Here is a 16,183-nt window from a genome sequence, read left to right on the forward strand (position 1 = left end):
ACACTGTAGACCCTTCCCTAAAATACCAAAAAAAAAAAAAAAAAAAAAAGCTAGGGGATGTAACTCAGTGTGAATGCCCTGTATCCAATCTCCAGTACCACACACACCCACAGAGAACTGTAACTGTAATTCCTTAAGAGTGCTAAGCGCTTTACATTTATCTGCAACCTTAAAACCACCCTGTAAAATGGTGCCCCCTTCCACAGCTGAGAATGGAGGCTCTGAGAGAGTCACATTCAGCCATAGAGTGCTGTGATCCAGGACTGGTAGAGTCTTCCCTCAGTGACGAAACACCACTGTCCAGACACAGGGCCCAGCATACACTACTTTTACCTCAACCTTTCAGGTAGGTGTTTTTATAATAAGTAACAAAGTCCATTATTCTGTACCTTAGGGTTTACTTAAAAAGATGCCTAATTCTTAGTCTTGATACTAATCATGATAAAATTTGATATAAACAGCACTTTATGCCAGCATGATACTGGGGGAAAGAGGTGAGCAGAATCTGCCTCTGGTCTCTTGGCTCTCTGGAAACAATGACAAACAGGTGAAACTCTTGGCTGTGTCAGAACAGGAAGCTGCATGACCCACCCCACAACCCCTCCAACCCTACTAGAGCAAGAGAAAGGGTAGAATGCCAGCCAATATAAGGAAGATAGGCCAAAGACATAGCTCAGTGGCACAGCACCTGCTTGGCAAGCATAAGGCTCTACATTTGATTCCCAGTACCAAAAACAAACAAAATCAAAATAAGGACAATTAAAAGAAGGGTCCTTCCTCAAGTCTGGAAGATGGCTGGTCTACAGCCTGATACCCAGTGGGACTGCAACACAATTGCTGAATAAGCAGTTTCCAGTAACACGCAGGCCACGGCTCCTTCTTTTATGTTCCCACTACCTGGGGTACATATCTTTTCATCACCCTGGTGTGCCACTCACAATAGCCTGTGAGCAGTGAGGCACAGAAGGCCTTGTTCATTCTTAGTATTATAACAAAAGTCCTATTACCCTGTAGGCACTGAACTAGGTAGTCACTTAGGCCCACATATAGCTATTTTTCTACTGAGCTAAGTTCCTGGGAGGCAAGAATCTTAGCATTTTTTTTTTAAACTACCCAGGGCCACATAGTAAAGTGGCAGCAGAGCTAATCCCAGACTTAAAGTCATCTCACTCTCAATAAACTTATACTCTACACAACAGAGCTGACCTTGATATCACATAAGTAGTGACCAAAGGCTGAAGAAAATGGTCAGGAGGATTACAAATAAGAATTGGCAGCTTGAGGGCTCCAGCGGAGAGGTCAGGCACTTTCTTGGATAAAGAGTATTCTATCTTCTTTGGGAACAGCAGGTATAGCTTTATAGTGACCCTAAGTTGCCAACTCCAAATACTGTCTTCTGATCTCCATAAATACTCTGATACCTGTCAAAAGTACTTATCCAGATTTGAGGGTCAGGAAATACAGTTATTAGAGTGGTATACCAACTAAAATAGCCTTTTAAGTGCATGGATGCTTAGTAATATAGCTAAAAAGTCAATGAAAGAATCTATGATATTAAATATATATAATGTATTTGATACAGGGTCTCACTACACAGCTCAGACTCATCATAGTGATCCTCCTGTTTTCAGTTTCCCCAGGGCTAGACTAGGCATGCACCACCACACCCGGTCTCGGTGGCCAGCTCAGTGTGCCCAGGAGGCGGGGTCAGCACAGTATGTGGTATCAGGGATCGAACCCCAGTCACTGTGCTTGCCTAAGCAGGCACTTAGTCCGCTGAGCTATCTTGCTAGCCCAAGAGAGTCTCCCTGGTCTCCTTCAGGCTAGCAGAGAATCTACCCTGTTGGGTATGTTTTTTTAAGTTTTAAAACTTTTCATTAATACATGTTTGCATTAATACATTCCATGTGGGGACTTGGTAACACGTATGTGGATAATTTTTTTTTTTTTTTTTTTTTTTTTTTTGGCGGAACCAGGTATTGAACTCAGGGCCTTGCACTTGCCAGGGAAGCGCTTATTTCACTGAGCCATCTCCCCAGCCCGATAATTTTATTTCTGAGGGGGAACAAGAAATACAGAACGTAATCTGGAACAAGGACGGTATCATCTCAGTGGGCTGAGGAGGAGACTGAAAGAAGCTGAGGGTTGCCAAGTTGTGTGGTGACATACAACGGACCAAGTACAATGACAGAAGTCTTAGAAAAACTGAGATTCCACAAACTGCATTACTTAAGCTTCTTCCACAGCACTTTCTTGCATTCTGTAACCAACACTACACCTTGCTGACCAGGAAGTATTCTGTCAGGTTCCCAACAGAGCTTCCAAACAATTTTTTTTGGGTGGGGGGCAGTACTAGGGATTGAACTCAGGACCCTGTGCTTGCTAGGCAGGTGCTTATTCTACGGAGCTATCTCTCAAGCCCCAAATAATCTTTTTAATTAAGTTACTCATTTATGCCCCAAATGTGTTCTAGATTAACTGGTGCTCCCCCTTCTGGCTCAGAATAAATCCAAGGCCAAGTTCACAGGAAAACCTGAAGGTAGACTAACTCTTGTTGGTAAAATCTATTATGTAAGCATCAATGCTTGCTCAGCTTTGGTCTCCTTCAGGCTGGCAGTGAACAGCATAGCCCAGTCACTCATCAGCTTGAAGCATCTTTGTTTTGGGATGAACAGGAAGGAGCATGAAGTCCTGGTCTTCCTGTCATCTAACCTTCCTGAATGATGGGGAAAAAAAGGAAGGCCTATCACACCACTGCTTCAAGTGACACAGAGATCACAGCCTTTTGTTCCATGAAGTCTGGCAAACCTGGTTGTTCTCTGTTGGCTCTCTGAATGGACTTGTGACAACACTCTGAGTGACAGCTCTGTGGAGAGGAGGGTTCTCCAGATCCTTGCCTAATATGCCACGAGCACTGACTCTGGCCCTCCAGTGGTATGGGCCTCTCATTACCTGCTGGCCTGCTCTCAAACACTAATGAGATTCAGCAGGAAGGCCCTCCTCTGGGAATCAGGGTTGATGCCTGGTTGTCTGAAATGGCACTGCAATATCCCTAGGTGGTAGAGAACTTGCTAGCTCAGGGAAGCAGCTCTATTCTTTGAGAAACAGATCTAGGTTGCCTGTTGTAACTTCTTAATTTCTTCAAGAATTGAGTGACAGGGGCTGGTGAGATGGCTCAGTGGTCTAAAGCACCTACCTAGAACAAGCTTAGCAAAGCACAGGGACCGCGGTTCAATCCCCCAGCACCACATGCCAGCCAGCCCCGCCCCCTGGTGGTCTGAGCTGGCCACACACACACACACACACACAAATAAATAAATTAAAAAAAAAAAATGAGTGACACTAGTTTGAAACAATTTCTTAAAATTCCTGTGGCTATTTCAGGGTCTTCCTGCTTTTTTTGTCTTCTGCTCAACTAGGCTCCAACACTGGGAACAGAGAGCACCATGCCATTCTTAGGGAACAGTATTGGGAAGTGGACCCTGGCTAACTTAAGTTCTCTATCTTTGCAGGCAAATCAGAGGACTGACTGAATGGGCTTGCATGCACCTGGCCACTGAACAGCAGCAGCTCTTCTGCAGAGGAGGGGGATCTAAATTTCAATGCAGGTAGACGTCAAAGGACTGGGTTCAAAATTCTCAGCTCCTTTACCTCATGTTACATTAACAGACAAGGTATTTAAGTCTTAGTTACCTCTAAAAAAATGAATCTGGGAATGAAAGATCACTTTCACAAGGCAAGAAGGGGAAAAGCTAATCTGTAAATACCTGGCACACAGTAAGTACTCAATAAGCAATTAGAGCCAGCCAGATAGCTCAGCAGACTAAACACCTGCTTAGGCAGGTGCACGAACTAGGGTTTGTTCCCCAGCATGTCATGCCAGCCCCGTCCCCAGGGCATGCTGAGACAGCAAATGAGATTGGGCAAGGTGGCATGTGCCTGCAATCCCAGCACTTGGGAGGCTGAAAACAGGAGGATCACTACAAGTTTGATCTATGAGACCCTGTAGACCCTATGCTAAATATATATATATATATATATATCAAATAAGTGCACCTTCCATTATTTAGCCTGGTTTACCCTCATGTCTCCGCAGAGACAGGCCAGGTTTCCTTTCACAATTTCAATAGGTCTTGTTTAGTCGCTCTGAGGGCCATACTTTTTCCTGGGAAACTTTTCTCCACAAAGCCTCTATCTTCCTGACTTTGCCTGCCTCCTCAGTCACAAATCTCTGCTTTAAATATCATTTCCTTGGGAAGCTTTCCTGGGTGCCTAGTTTAGCCTATGCCTCCCTGTTAAACAATTTTTGTACTTCCCCTCTGGAAATGAGAAACACATGTACTATATCCTCAATACATATGACCCCTGAAGACTGGATGAACATAACACACAAACCTATGTCACTTACAACATCAGGCATGAAAAAGTGCTTGCTGGGCACTCATGCACCAAGTTCAGTGTTTCCTTCCAAACAGAAAGAATGAGCTTATATGCTGCAGCCAAAGTACTTCCTTTTGGAAGATAAAACTATTTCAGGAATTAGAAAAGAATCTGAAAGCCAAGGTCAAGTCTGTTTTTTCTCTTTTCTTTTTCTTTTTCTTCTTTTTTTTTTTTTTTTCTTTTGTACTGAATTAAGCTCCAGGCAAATGCACTATCTACACTGAGCTGAAGCCCCAGCCTTTTTCCTCATTTTATTTTATGGGACAGTCTTGCCAAGTGTCCCAGACTGGCCTCAAACTTGGAATCTTCCTGCCTCAGCCTCCCAAGCAGCCACCACACCTGGCAAGAGCATTTTTAAGACCAAAGTATTTATTTGGTTTTAGAGGTCACTGAATAGCACACCCTTTCCTGAAGCACACACTGAGTCTTCCATGGTAGGTTAAAAAGCTCACATCTCATAGCGTTAGGCTTGTCTGTCAAAAATCAACAGCTCTCCCAGAGAAGCAAGCAGTCCAATTCCCCAGCTGGTTTTTATTCACACTAGAAACTTTAACTCTGTTCTAGGCCTCACAAAATGAGAGCTGTGTCCACACAAAGCCACAACAACCAGCCAATTCACTGAATCCTATGAAATAAGCCAATTCACTGGGGGTGGGGGACACACACACAAACTGTCAAACTGGTTACTTGGTGCCTTACAGACCAAACAATGCGTAATTGAATTGGTTGGCTTTTCAATAGGTTGTCTTGTCATCTGGCAGCTACAGAGAAGTGAAAGATTTTCTTTATCATTCAGTTTTCAATATATACATATATGTAAAATAAGAATACATCAGATAGAAAAGTAAATAGCCAATAATGCCTTCTTTTTAAATCATGGTCAAACATACCAAATTCAGCAACTTGAGCAAGCCCCAAAGGCACATTTGTGGAGTACAGCCTGTTTTTTGGCTTTAAAACAAGAGCCACCGATCCCAATCTCATCTTTGCAAGTACATGGCACTGGGAGACAGAGACCATGTGCAGCACCACCGCTTCAGACAAAGCTCTATTCACAGCCCCCACTGAAGTGCAATCACAGAGTCTCAATTTCATTCAGCAGAGTGCGGAAGGCTACCACTGAATGGTTCCGCTGGGAAAAAGACCCAGAAGGAGAATCAGCTTTACAGTCTGTACTTTCATTAGGAGAGATGAAAGCGCATCCCTCAGTTCGACTCCAGTTTTACAGCAAAGCACTAATCTAGCAAATTAGCAAAGGGTACTGAGTGATTTTTCTTTCTCTTCATAATATTGGTACCCAGACCATAGCATTTTTTGTTTTGTTAAGAGTGGTTGCCAGAATAAGCACCAGAAAAGCAGCATTTAAATTTACACAAAAAGTAGTAAATGCTACACCAGGCCTGGTTTCTTCTCGGAGTTCAGTGTGCCTACCTTACTGTGGGTCTTCCCTGATCCAGTGCTGGTGCCTCCCCCATGTCCAGTTACATGACAACCTCAGCAAGGCTTCCCCGCCTGCACCACGCTCCATCATCATTCCTCACAACCCAAAGGAGGTGCTCCCTCTTGTACAAAGGGATGTAGAGAGGTGACTCATATTCAAAGTTCAAGTAAGAAAGTAGGGAAGGTGGGATCTGCAGCTGCTAATCACTATAGCCATTCTAGCTGAATCTCCTCTCTCTGCATAAGACCTCTAGCCTTCTCAGGCAGGAGACCCATTTTCATTATCAGTGCAGGTCTTGCTGTCCCAGCTGGGTGCTAAGGTATGGATGGCCAAGGCAGGACCTGGGTCATTTCCTGGGAAGCGTTTAACATGCAGGAGTTTTTTCTCATGACCAACTGAAACTTAAATTGGAGTGTGGGGCTTTTCCCCTTACTTCAGATGAATGTTATACTGCTTTGTTATGCCAATAAAATCAAAGGTCAAATCCGCATGGAGGGGCTGGTTTGGCATTCTTGGCCCTGATCCTATCCTGCTTTTCCAGTAAAACAAGTGTAAGTCTTCATTAAAAACAGCAATATTAATGGGAGGCTTGCTCTGGTGGCAAGGACTTTCCTTCCTTCGCTCTGGGATGAAAAGCTGCTACACTTACTCTAATGCGCTTTTCTCCAAGGCAGGAAAAGACCATTTCCCCTTCTATTCACTCTTGCCAAAGGATACTCCTAAACTGACTCCTGGCAGGCACATGGAGTCACTCAGGGAAGGGGCCAGGCACAGGCAGGAGCATGGCTACTTCCACATTCCGAGAGCCACTGTGCTCACCAAACCTGAACCACGGATAAGCTGATGAAAGTTTGGCCTACTGGGAACATGTTTTTTTTTTTTAAATTTACAACAGGGTCTACAGGGTCTCACTACGTAGATAGGACTCAGATAGGACTCTGAGTGATTCTCTTGTTTTCAGCCTCCCACGCCCTGGAATTACAGGCACGCGCCACCACACTGTCTCAGAGCCCCGGGGGGCGGGGCCAGCACTCCAAGCTGGGGATGGACCCCCGGCCACTGCACTCTGCCTAAGCGGGCGCTGTAGTCCACTGAGCTATCAGGCCGGCCCTAGGAACATGTTTTGAAAGCATCATTTCCACCAAGTATTAAAAAACATCACCAGAAAGCAGGAAAAAAGTTCTACAGCAACTCAGTGCACTATTATGACACTTTCCTAATTTCCAGGTGTGCAAACACTTGCACAAATTAGAAGACTGACAGCATTCAGATAAGCTGTTCTGGCATCAGTCTTCACTGGGAGTGGAAGAGGAAGAAAGCCAAAATGTACAAACTATCTGGAGTCCAGTATTACTAAACAGGGGCATTTTGGGAACATATTGGGGAGCTTCCTAAACGAGGCCTGCTTTTGATGGGCCTGTCTCCCACTGACCTCAGGAGAACAAAATACTGGAGGCAGACAAAGAACTCCAGTGGAAAGTCAAACAGAAAAATGCACTAGGGACAGGGAGATAGCTCAGTAGAATAAACGCTTACCTAGTAAGCAGAGGGTCCTGAGTTCAATCTTGGGTACCAAAAAAAAAAAAAAGAAAAAGAAAGAATATACTGATATTAATAATCATCAGGTGAGGCCAGAATATACATGATAGTGCCCTTCCTTCCATCCTCAACACTGTACAGGTAGGAAACTGGAAGCTCCTGGCCACTGCTGATTGAGGGGCACTCTGTGCATTAGGGAGCACAAGTGGACAAAATTCCTTGCAAGACACTGAACTGGCCTCTTACATTGTATGTCACAAAATAACTGTGAGCTCTCACGACAGCCAGGACTCCGGACCTTCTGATCCGTTATGTCTTAAAACAGTATAAGTTTTGGGCAACTTTTCTTTCCAAAGGTCCCTGTAATACCTTTAAACAAGTGACTGTTTTCTACTGTTATGTGAGAAGAACCAAAAACAAACTTGCAAAGCAAGGAAACCATTCTGTGTATGATAATACTGGTCCAGGGTTATAGTACTTCTACTGTAGTCTTTCAATTGGATTTCTTTTTCTGAAAAAAACAAAACAAAACAAAACAAAACAAAACAAAAAACAAACCCACAGTATTTTCTCCTACTCTAAATGTGGGGGAGGGTTTAAACCTGGGAAGTAATTTTTCTGCCTCAAAGTCCTAGAAGACAAGTAGTCTAGAGATCTCTGCCTTGCAAACTACATACCACAAACTACAATTTCACACAAGAGAAGTCACCAGCCTCTGCATGTGGGATTGCTGCCTCGACAGCTGGCAGAGTAGGTCCAACGTGTATAATGCATACTGTACACACCAACTTCTTCTCTTCCCCTTTGCCACCCTGCTCTATTTGTGCTCCCTAAAGAAAATCTAAGACTCTCACTTAGGAAGAAACAACTCAGTGAAGGATATAACCATGGAACTAGACAACATTATTTTACAAATAGAGAACAGCTTTAGAAATCTCACTGTCAAGATTCTCTTTCGGAAAAAAAAAAAAAAAAGATTCTCTTTCAGGGCTGGTGAGATGGCTCAGTGGTCTAAAGCACCTACTTAGAACAAGCTAAGCTAAGCAAAGCACAGGGACCGCGGTTCAATCCCCCAGCACCACATGCAAGCCAGCCCCGCCCCCTGGTGGGCTGAGCTGGCCACACACACACAAAATAAATAAATAAACAAACAAATAAATTCTTTTTTTTTTAATTTTTTATTTTATTTTATGTGTGTGTGTGTGTGTGTGTGTGTGGCCAGCTCAGCCCACCAGGGAGCGGGGCTGGCTGGCATGTGGCGCTGGGGACTGAACCGCGGTCGCTGTGCTTTGCTTTGCTAAGCTTGTTCTAAGTAGGTGCTTTAGACCACTGAGCCATCTCACCAGCCCAACAAATAAATTCTTAAAAAAAAAAAAAAAAAAAAAATTCTCTTTCATCTGTGCTCCCGAAAACCTTTCACTGTGTGGACAAATAACCATACAATTTCTCACTAATCTAAACTACAGCCACCTTTGTGGATCCGCAAAGGGAAAAAGGAGCTCTGAAGAGATGAATATATATGGATGACATGTATGTTTAGCAACAAGAGGCTGGGACATGCAATTTTGCATTTTGATATTTAAGCGAAGAAAGAACAAGCAAGGAAGCATAGGGCAAGGAAGGAAAAGAATCAAGTTATATCATGTACAAGTACAAATTCCCTATGATGAATGTGATCATTATGTATAACTCAAATGTACCAATGAACTTCAAAAAAATAAAAATAAAAAGAGCAAGGAGACTGTTGCTGGCTTGACTACCTGTCAGAATGCTGACAGGTTCTGTGCTGCCTGGTCATTTGTATGGTTAATCATTGGTTTAGAGAAAGACAACTCAGGTTATCTAGCCAAGGTCCTAGCTACTTGAGAGCTGTTAGTCGTAGCTATCTGAGACATAGTTAATGTTCTAATGGTGGGTCTAAGAATAAATTTTTTCTCTCTCCATTTTTCTCTGGCCCCTCTTACCACACAGCAGGACTGTTTTACCAGAATAAGATGCTCTTAAATAGTCATGATCAATCAACTCTCACCGAGACACTGTGTGGTGGTCAACCTCTGATAAACATGCTGCACTGGCCTGTTGTATCACTGAAAGCTCTAAAAGCTTCACCATCACTGGTATAAACTATTTATATGGGGCTGGTGAGATGGCTCAGTGGTCTAAAGCACCTACTTGGAGCAAGCTTAGCAAAGCACAGGGACCGCGGTTCAATCCCCCAGCACCACATGCCGGCCAGAACGCCCCCTGGTGGGCTGAGGTGGCCACAGACACACACACACACACACACACACACACACACACACACACACACAAATAAATATTTAAAATAAATAAATAAATAAATTTAGAAAAAAAAATAAACTATTTATATGATTCATCCTAAATTGGCGTCTTACCTTAGTGTTCCTCCTTAAACTTCGAAGAATATTCCTCCTCCTCGGGTCTTCGTCTGTTTCATATGGAATGACAGCATTGTCCCCTTTGTAACCTTGGGATGCCTGATCCTCCTCTTTCTTCCGTATTGGCCCCAGCTCATCATCACTTCCAACACTGAAGCTGGTTCGGTAACTGGCAAACCGCCCCAGCCGGGCACATCTCGTCCTGTATAGCACAGGCTTGCTCACCATAGACACCTTGCGGCCTCGCTCTAGAGAACTGGTGTCCATTTCACTGTCAGAACCATTGCCACTGCCATTGGACTGGGCTTTGTTGATATTCCGAATGGTGATGATCTTGCCTTGGGTGCTGTCGTGGGGCACAGAGTATATGTTTTCCTCTTCATTCCTCGGCTTGACTACAGCATCCATTGGTTCAGCATAGTCAGAAGGGTCGAATCCATCTTGAGGCAGCCATGGGCTAGAAGATACAGACTTCCTCTGCCCATCCCTATGCCCTTGGTCAAGGTAAGACAGATCTCCCTTTGTAATGTCAAAATGGACAGGAGGCTTTGGTTTGACTGGTGGAGGTACTTTGTTGTTCAGTTTACTCTCAAAATTGCTCATGATGAACGACAGCCCGTCATTCCCCTCTAGTTCCATAGAGAGCTTGGAATGGTCTTTGGACAGAGAGGGCAGTGGTGTGTCTTCTCGAAACAGGCTGTAAGATGGGGGTTCAATATCCTCTTCTGAATCCTGCAAGTTGGAGTTGCAGAGTGGAGACCCTGCCCGAGGGGAGTTAAACACCTCCTCAGTGGTGCTACAAGCCTCAGCAACATTATCATACATATGAGTGGCTTCAATTATGTTCTTTTTCTCCACCACATCTTTAAAAAATGGGTGAAAGAGCTCAAGTTTATGCTGAGGTTGGCTACAAGGGATGCTTGTGAACCTTCCATCAATTTCTTGAGCAATCTCCTCCCCCTCCGTCATCTGTTCCCGACTCAAGTCATTGTCCAGGACATCTATAGCGCCATCAGTGAGTGCTACAAGCTGGATGGGGATGATATCCTGCACTTCACAAAGAAAGGCACGTAACATAGCCAAGGAAGCCTTACGTTTGGCTGAATAAAAAACAATGTACCCATGGACCAACCGGCTCTTTCTGATACTAAATGAGGAATGGTATGAAAGAACAGACAGTTCAATCTGTTTCTTGTGTATTCCAATTGGAAGTTCAAGTAAAACAGAGTTGTTGCTTCCACAGTGGGAAGACTTACAGGTTTGGGACTGAAGAACAGGAAAGAGTATATCGTCTGCACTAAAAGGATCCCCACACATCAGACACATAACAATTCGCAGATCGACATCAGCCAAGTCTTTGATACTAGCAGTAGAACTGACTAGATTTAAATTACGCTTAGAGTCTAGAAGTCCCTTCAAAACTTGACTGATTTGCTTCTCATTAATATTGCGTCCATACCCAATGCCAGCAGAGGCGGGGTCAAGAAAGACACACTGAAGTTTACTAGCAATTTGTTGACCTTGCTGTATTAAGCTATGCAGGGTCTCTCCGCTGGTGTCTCCTCTCTTGTTAACCAAAATTAATGTCAGGGGAAGGTGAACTAAGTGATTATCCCGCCTGCCCAATGTAGACTCTCTGCTCTTCTCTATACTTTCCACTACATAGGACAGTGACTCTTTCGAATTGTAAAGGCAGAGGCAGCCATGGGGTTGAAAGGTTGGTGTCTGGAAAGCATTTACAGGAAGCCTAACATTCCCTTCAATTGGTCTCAGGGAAAGTTCATACATTTTACCATCTATCACATATTTGTCATCATTTGTACAGAGAGCTCGAATCTCATTGGCTAGCTCTCTGGCAAGGCCATCTTTGCCCAAGATAACCAAGTTGATCCTATCAATGTTAGGGTCAGAGAGTGAGTTTTTCTGATTCCGCTCAGATGGTCGGATAAACCGAGAACTAATCAAGTGCTCAATCTTAGCATCTACACAGGCTGGGCAGCTGGGGCATGTTTCCTTTGTTGGGTGGTAAACAAAATGAATGTGCTTTAAAATGAGGGCATCACGCTCTGCTTGGAGCTTTTGTAATGCTTTAAATCGCTGCTCCTCTCCCAGAACATCCTGAATGACACCCATCTTCTCCTTGCTGGGCTTAGCATCCAGCTCTAACTCATAAAACAATTCTGAGTATTCCAAAAGTAACTCCTGAAACTCCTCCTTTGCTTTGTCTATAATTTGCTTTTGGTGTTTGCCATAAATATCCATGTATACAGACTCTTCCAGCCACTGGTAGAAATCTTCATTCATAATAAAACTACGGGCCTCTTCCCAAGGCTTGCCAGGAGTTATGAAAGGCGAGGTCTCCAGGTTTTCTTTGAATGCTCTTCTCATTTCTGCTCTCTTCCTTTCATTCCTTAGCTTCTCTAAGTGGGTCTCATACAGCTGCTCTGCAGGGACGGTATCCATTAAGTCAAAGGGAATCCGTTCATTTTCCATATTGTCAATATGGCTGGTGGCATCCCATGGCGTCTCTTCAAGCACAACAAACCACTTCAGGAATTCTGGCTTGGTCTCTAGGAGTTTTTTGGCTTTTATGCAACTTAGGTGGTCTATTTCATCTAGATTAGGTACAAGAGCTTCAAAAGCTAATGGCAAGGCTGCCAGGTACAGCTTTCTCCTGCGCTCAATATGTTCATGCTTGAGGCGATGGATGTGCTGTAGAAATAGCTTCTTGGCTTTCTGAGTCCCTTCCAAGTAAACATAGTCCTGGTACTCTGGGGAGGCCTGCATCTTTCGGCTGACACTCAGCCAATTCTCATTGTGATTTTTTACAATACGACTCACCAGCCATTCATACTTGTCTTTTGCTGTAGCTATCTGCTGACTCTGCTGCTTGAGAGCTTCGAAGTAAGGAATGATTTTAGTCTTTCCCCGACTTTTATCAATGAGTTGCACTAAGGTGCTGAAAGCCAACTCCACATTTACATTGGATCTCGCAGAGGTCTCTACAACCTGGAGGTTCTTTTTGCTTAAGGCAAAAGTATGTGCATCTCTAATGTACCGCTCAACGCCCTCATCACACTTGGTCAGGACCACCACTATTGGCTTCTTTGTTTTTGCAAGCTGATTGTAGAGATTGGAGACAAACTTGAGCTGGTCATCAAAGTTCCTATTCATGCCCCTGCTTACATCAATACCAAGAAGAAAACCGTCTATCAGCAGCTTTCCATCTGGCATTTGTTTCTGCTCAAAGTCCTGCTCCAATCCCAGCTGGTCAGTGCAAAAGTACATGAGTTTTTCAGCTGATGCAAGTTTAGTTGCAGCAGCTCTCTTGATGTAGGGCTGCAGGGCCGTGCTTCGATGAGGCTGGAAAGTCTGATCATCAATAAATTCAGTCTGTTCCACAATGTGCATCTTACACTCCACACAATCCTCCAGGGAGCGGCTAACTTCTCCCCAGTAGAGAAAGTGGTCATTATTGACCACTCGCCCGCCAAAGTCACTGGTGCTGAGCACAGAGGTATGATCCAAGTGAAACTCATCAGCACTGGGGCGCACAAAGCGGTTGCAAAGACAGGACTTCCCAATGCCACACTGGCCTTTCTCCTTCTCAGTCCCGGACAATCCCACCACACTGATGTTGTAGGTGGGAACGCGGACATCCTGCTTTCTTGCCATCATCATCGTCGACACATCCTGCCACAATCAACCACTTCCAAATCAGATCACTGTTTTCCAGTGGAGTGGAGGGCTTCTCAACATTACCAGTGGAGGCTGGCTGCCCATGAAGCAAAAGTTTCCGGTCTCATAGTGCTTGCACCACTATGAGGTCAGTTTTTACTGCTTCTCATTGCCAAAGACCCAACATTTCTTCCTAAATAAAGGGGGGCAGGGGGAAAAGAAATACATCAGTATCATTTTGGAATCCAACTTTAAACCCTGAATTATAACAAAAATCATTTAACTCAACAAATATTTAGTAAATATCTAATGTGGCAGGCCTTATGCTAGGTGAAGATATGAGGGAATAAGACTGAGGTCTATGTACCCTCAAAGTACAATCCAGACTGCTACAGAGGGATGTAAATAAGTAATGTGCTAAATGCTAAAGCAAGACTGTGAGGACTGGGCTGGGGAGGTGGCTCAGTAGAATAAGCGCTTGCCTGGCAAGCACAAGAGCTTGAGTTCAATCCCCGGTCCTGAAAAAAAAAAAAAAAAAGACTGTGAGACTTCTGAGAAAAATAGCCAGCTTCAGGGCTAGCGCAAGGTAAGTAAGATCACCCAGGAACATCTTGGGTAAGCGCAAACAAGGATACCCCATAAGCACAGAGATGCCAACTTGAAGAGCTGCTTACTGGCCAAATCTGAGACAATCTGAATACTAAAGCAATTAAGTCATAAATTATAACAAACTGCAAAAAACTGGAACATGAGTACACTCAGTTGAATCAGGCAAAAATCACAACAGATGCTAAATCTAAGGGAAAAATCTTGGTGAGGAGCAGGCTATTTACAGTGTATGAAATTCAGGTGTCTCCTGATGTATTAATTAGCTGAAAGGGAGAGAGGAAGTAAAAACAACAGCAGACAAAAAAGCAAATACAATAGAGAAAAAGGCAATACTTAGGGAAAATAAAGGTTAAAATCACTGATGAGGGATATAAAGGTACTGTGGCCTTTCAGACATGATCTCCCCCCTCCAGAAACACCTCACTATATAATATGCCTTAGAAGGCGTAATATGAACTGAGTCAAATACAAATGCACATTCAAATCTGATGAAAAATATGTTTTTCTAAAAAAGACTAAATCCTATACCAGAAATGAAGGCTGTTCTAGACACTACATCAATTAACAAAATTAAATTGTAAATGAAATATCAAGAAAAGTATTTTTAAACAAAGTCAGTAGTACACAAAAAACAGCTACAGCTCTACACACTGATAAAGAATAACCTAAAAAGAAAATTATCAAAATAAGTCCTGCTGTGTACGAGTAGTTCATATCTGCAATTTAAGCACTTGGTGGGCTGAAGCAGGAGCACTGCTGCAAGTTTGAGGTCTGCCGGGGCTGCATAGTGAGGCCTGGCCTCAAAATAAATCCCAAAATAATACATAAATACATAAAAATAAATCAAGCTGAACATGGTGGCATACATCTATAATCCTAGCCACTTGAAAAGCTAAAGTAGGAAGGTCACAAGTTCAAGGTCAGCCTAGGCAACTTAGCAAGACTGTCTCCACATAAAAACAAAGCAACAACAAAGAATTAGAGACATATAATATAGTTCAGTGATAGAATGTCTCTGGACTCAATCAATTCCCAATATTGCCCCCAATCCAAAATTCATTTCCAACAGGATTAAGAAAAAACAGAAAGCTAAGTGTGGTGGCACATACCTGTAATTCCAGCACTGGGGAGGCTAAGGCAGGAGAACTGCAAACTCAATGACAGCCTGGAGTTACACACACACACACACAAAAAAAAAAGTAATAGAAATTAGCCAAGAAAATAAAAGATCCAGACAATGAAAAGAAACTGAAGACATAAATAAATGAGAACAGCCTAGGTTCATGGGTTACAAGACTTAATGTTGATAAGATGTCAATACAACCTAAAGTGATTTATAAGTTCATTATAATCCTTTTTCTTTCTGCACAAATATAAAAAACCATCTTAAAACTCCTATGGAATCTCAAATTATCTTTGAATAACAAAACAATCCTAAATGAAGCTAGAAGACTCACACTTCCTGACCTAATACAAAGCTATAATAATCAACACTGTGTTACTGGCATAATGACATATAGACCAATGGAATATAACAGAAAACTCAGAAACAAACCTTCACATAAATAGTTTAATGATTTTTGATAAGGATACAGAGACTTATGGAGAAAGAACACTCTTTAAGGGTCAGCGAGATAGCTCAGCAGACTAAGCACATGCTTAGGCAAGCACAGGGATCAGGATTCAATCCCCAGCACCACATGCTACACCAACTCTGCCCCAGGAACCGGGATGGTAGCGCACACCTGTAATCTCAGAACTGGGGAGACTGAGACAGAAGGATCACTATGAGTCCCAGCTGCGTAGTGAGACCTTACCAAATACATTAAGTTTTTTTTTGTTTTTTTTTTTGTTTTTTTTTTTTTAAAGAAGAACACTCTTCAACAAATGGTGTTGGGAAACAACAGGAGGCTGAGATAGGAGTATCACCATAGTTTGAGATATGGGTTGTAATCCTTTATTCTGTAGCTTGCCATTTTACCTTTGAGGTGTGTGTGTGTGTGTGTGTGTGTGTGTGTCATCTTTTTTTCTCTGTCTGGTTGATATTTAAGACAGGGTCTCACCATGTAGTTCAGGT

General features: G+C 43.2%; 1 protein-coding gene across 1 annotated transcript in view; it reads right to left on the minus strand.

Moving 5' to 3' along the window:
• The window catches only part of Arhgap35 (Rho GTPase activating protein 35), an 82,195-nt gene extending 66,940 nt beyond the window's left edge, over window positions 1–15,255 (minus strand). Inside the window, exons 1-2 of the mRNA XM_004644278.2 lie at window positions 15,216–15,255; window positions 9,817–13,690 (exon numbers count right to left, since the gene is read on the minus strand). Coding sequence (XP_004644335.1) covers window positions 9,817–13,500 — 3,684 coding nt within the window. The 5' untranslated portion in view covers window positions 13,501–13,690; window positions 15,216–15,255. The remainder of the gene's footprint in view (window positions 1–9,816; window positions 13,691–15,215) is intronic.
• Window positions 15,256–16,183: the final 928 nt, after the last annotated feature.

Source organism: Octodon degus, unplaced genomic scaffold, assembly GCF_000260255.1.
Source record: "Octodon degus isolate 3935 unplaced genomic scaffold, OctDeg1.0 scaffold00197, whole genome shotgun sequence".
Classification (NCBI taxonomy): Eukaryota; Metazoa; Chordata; class Mammalia; order Rodentia; family Octodontidae; genus Octodon; species Octodon degus.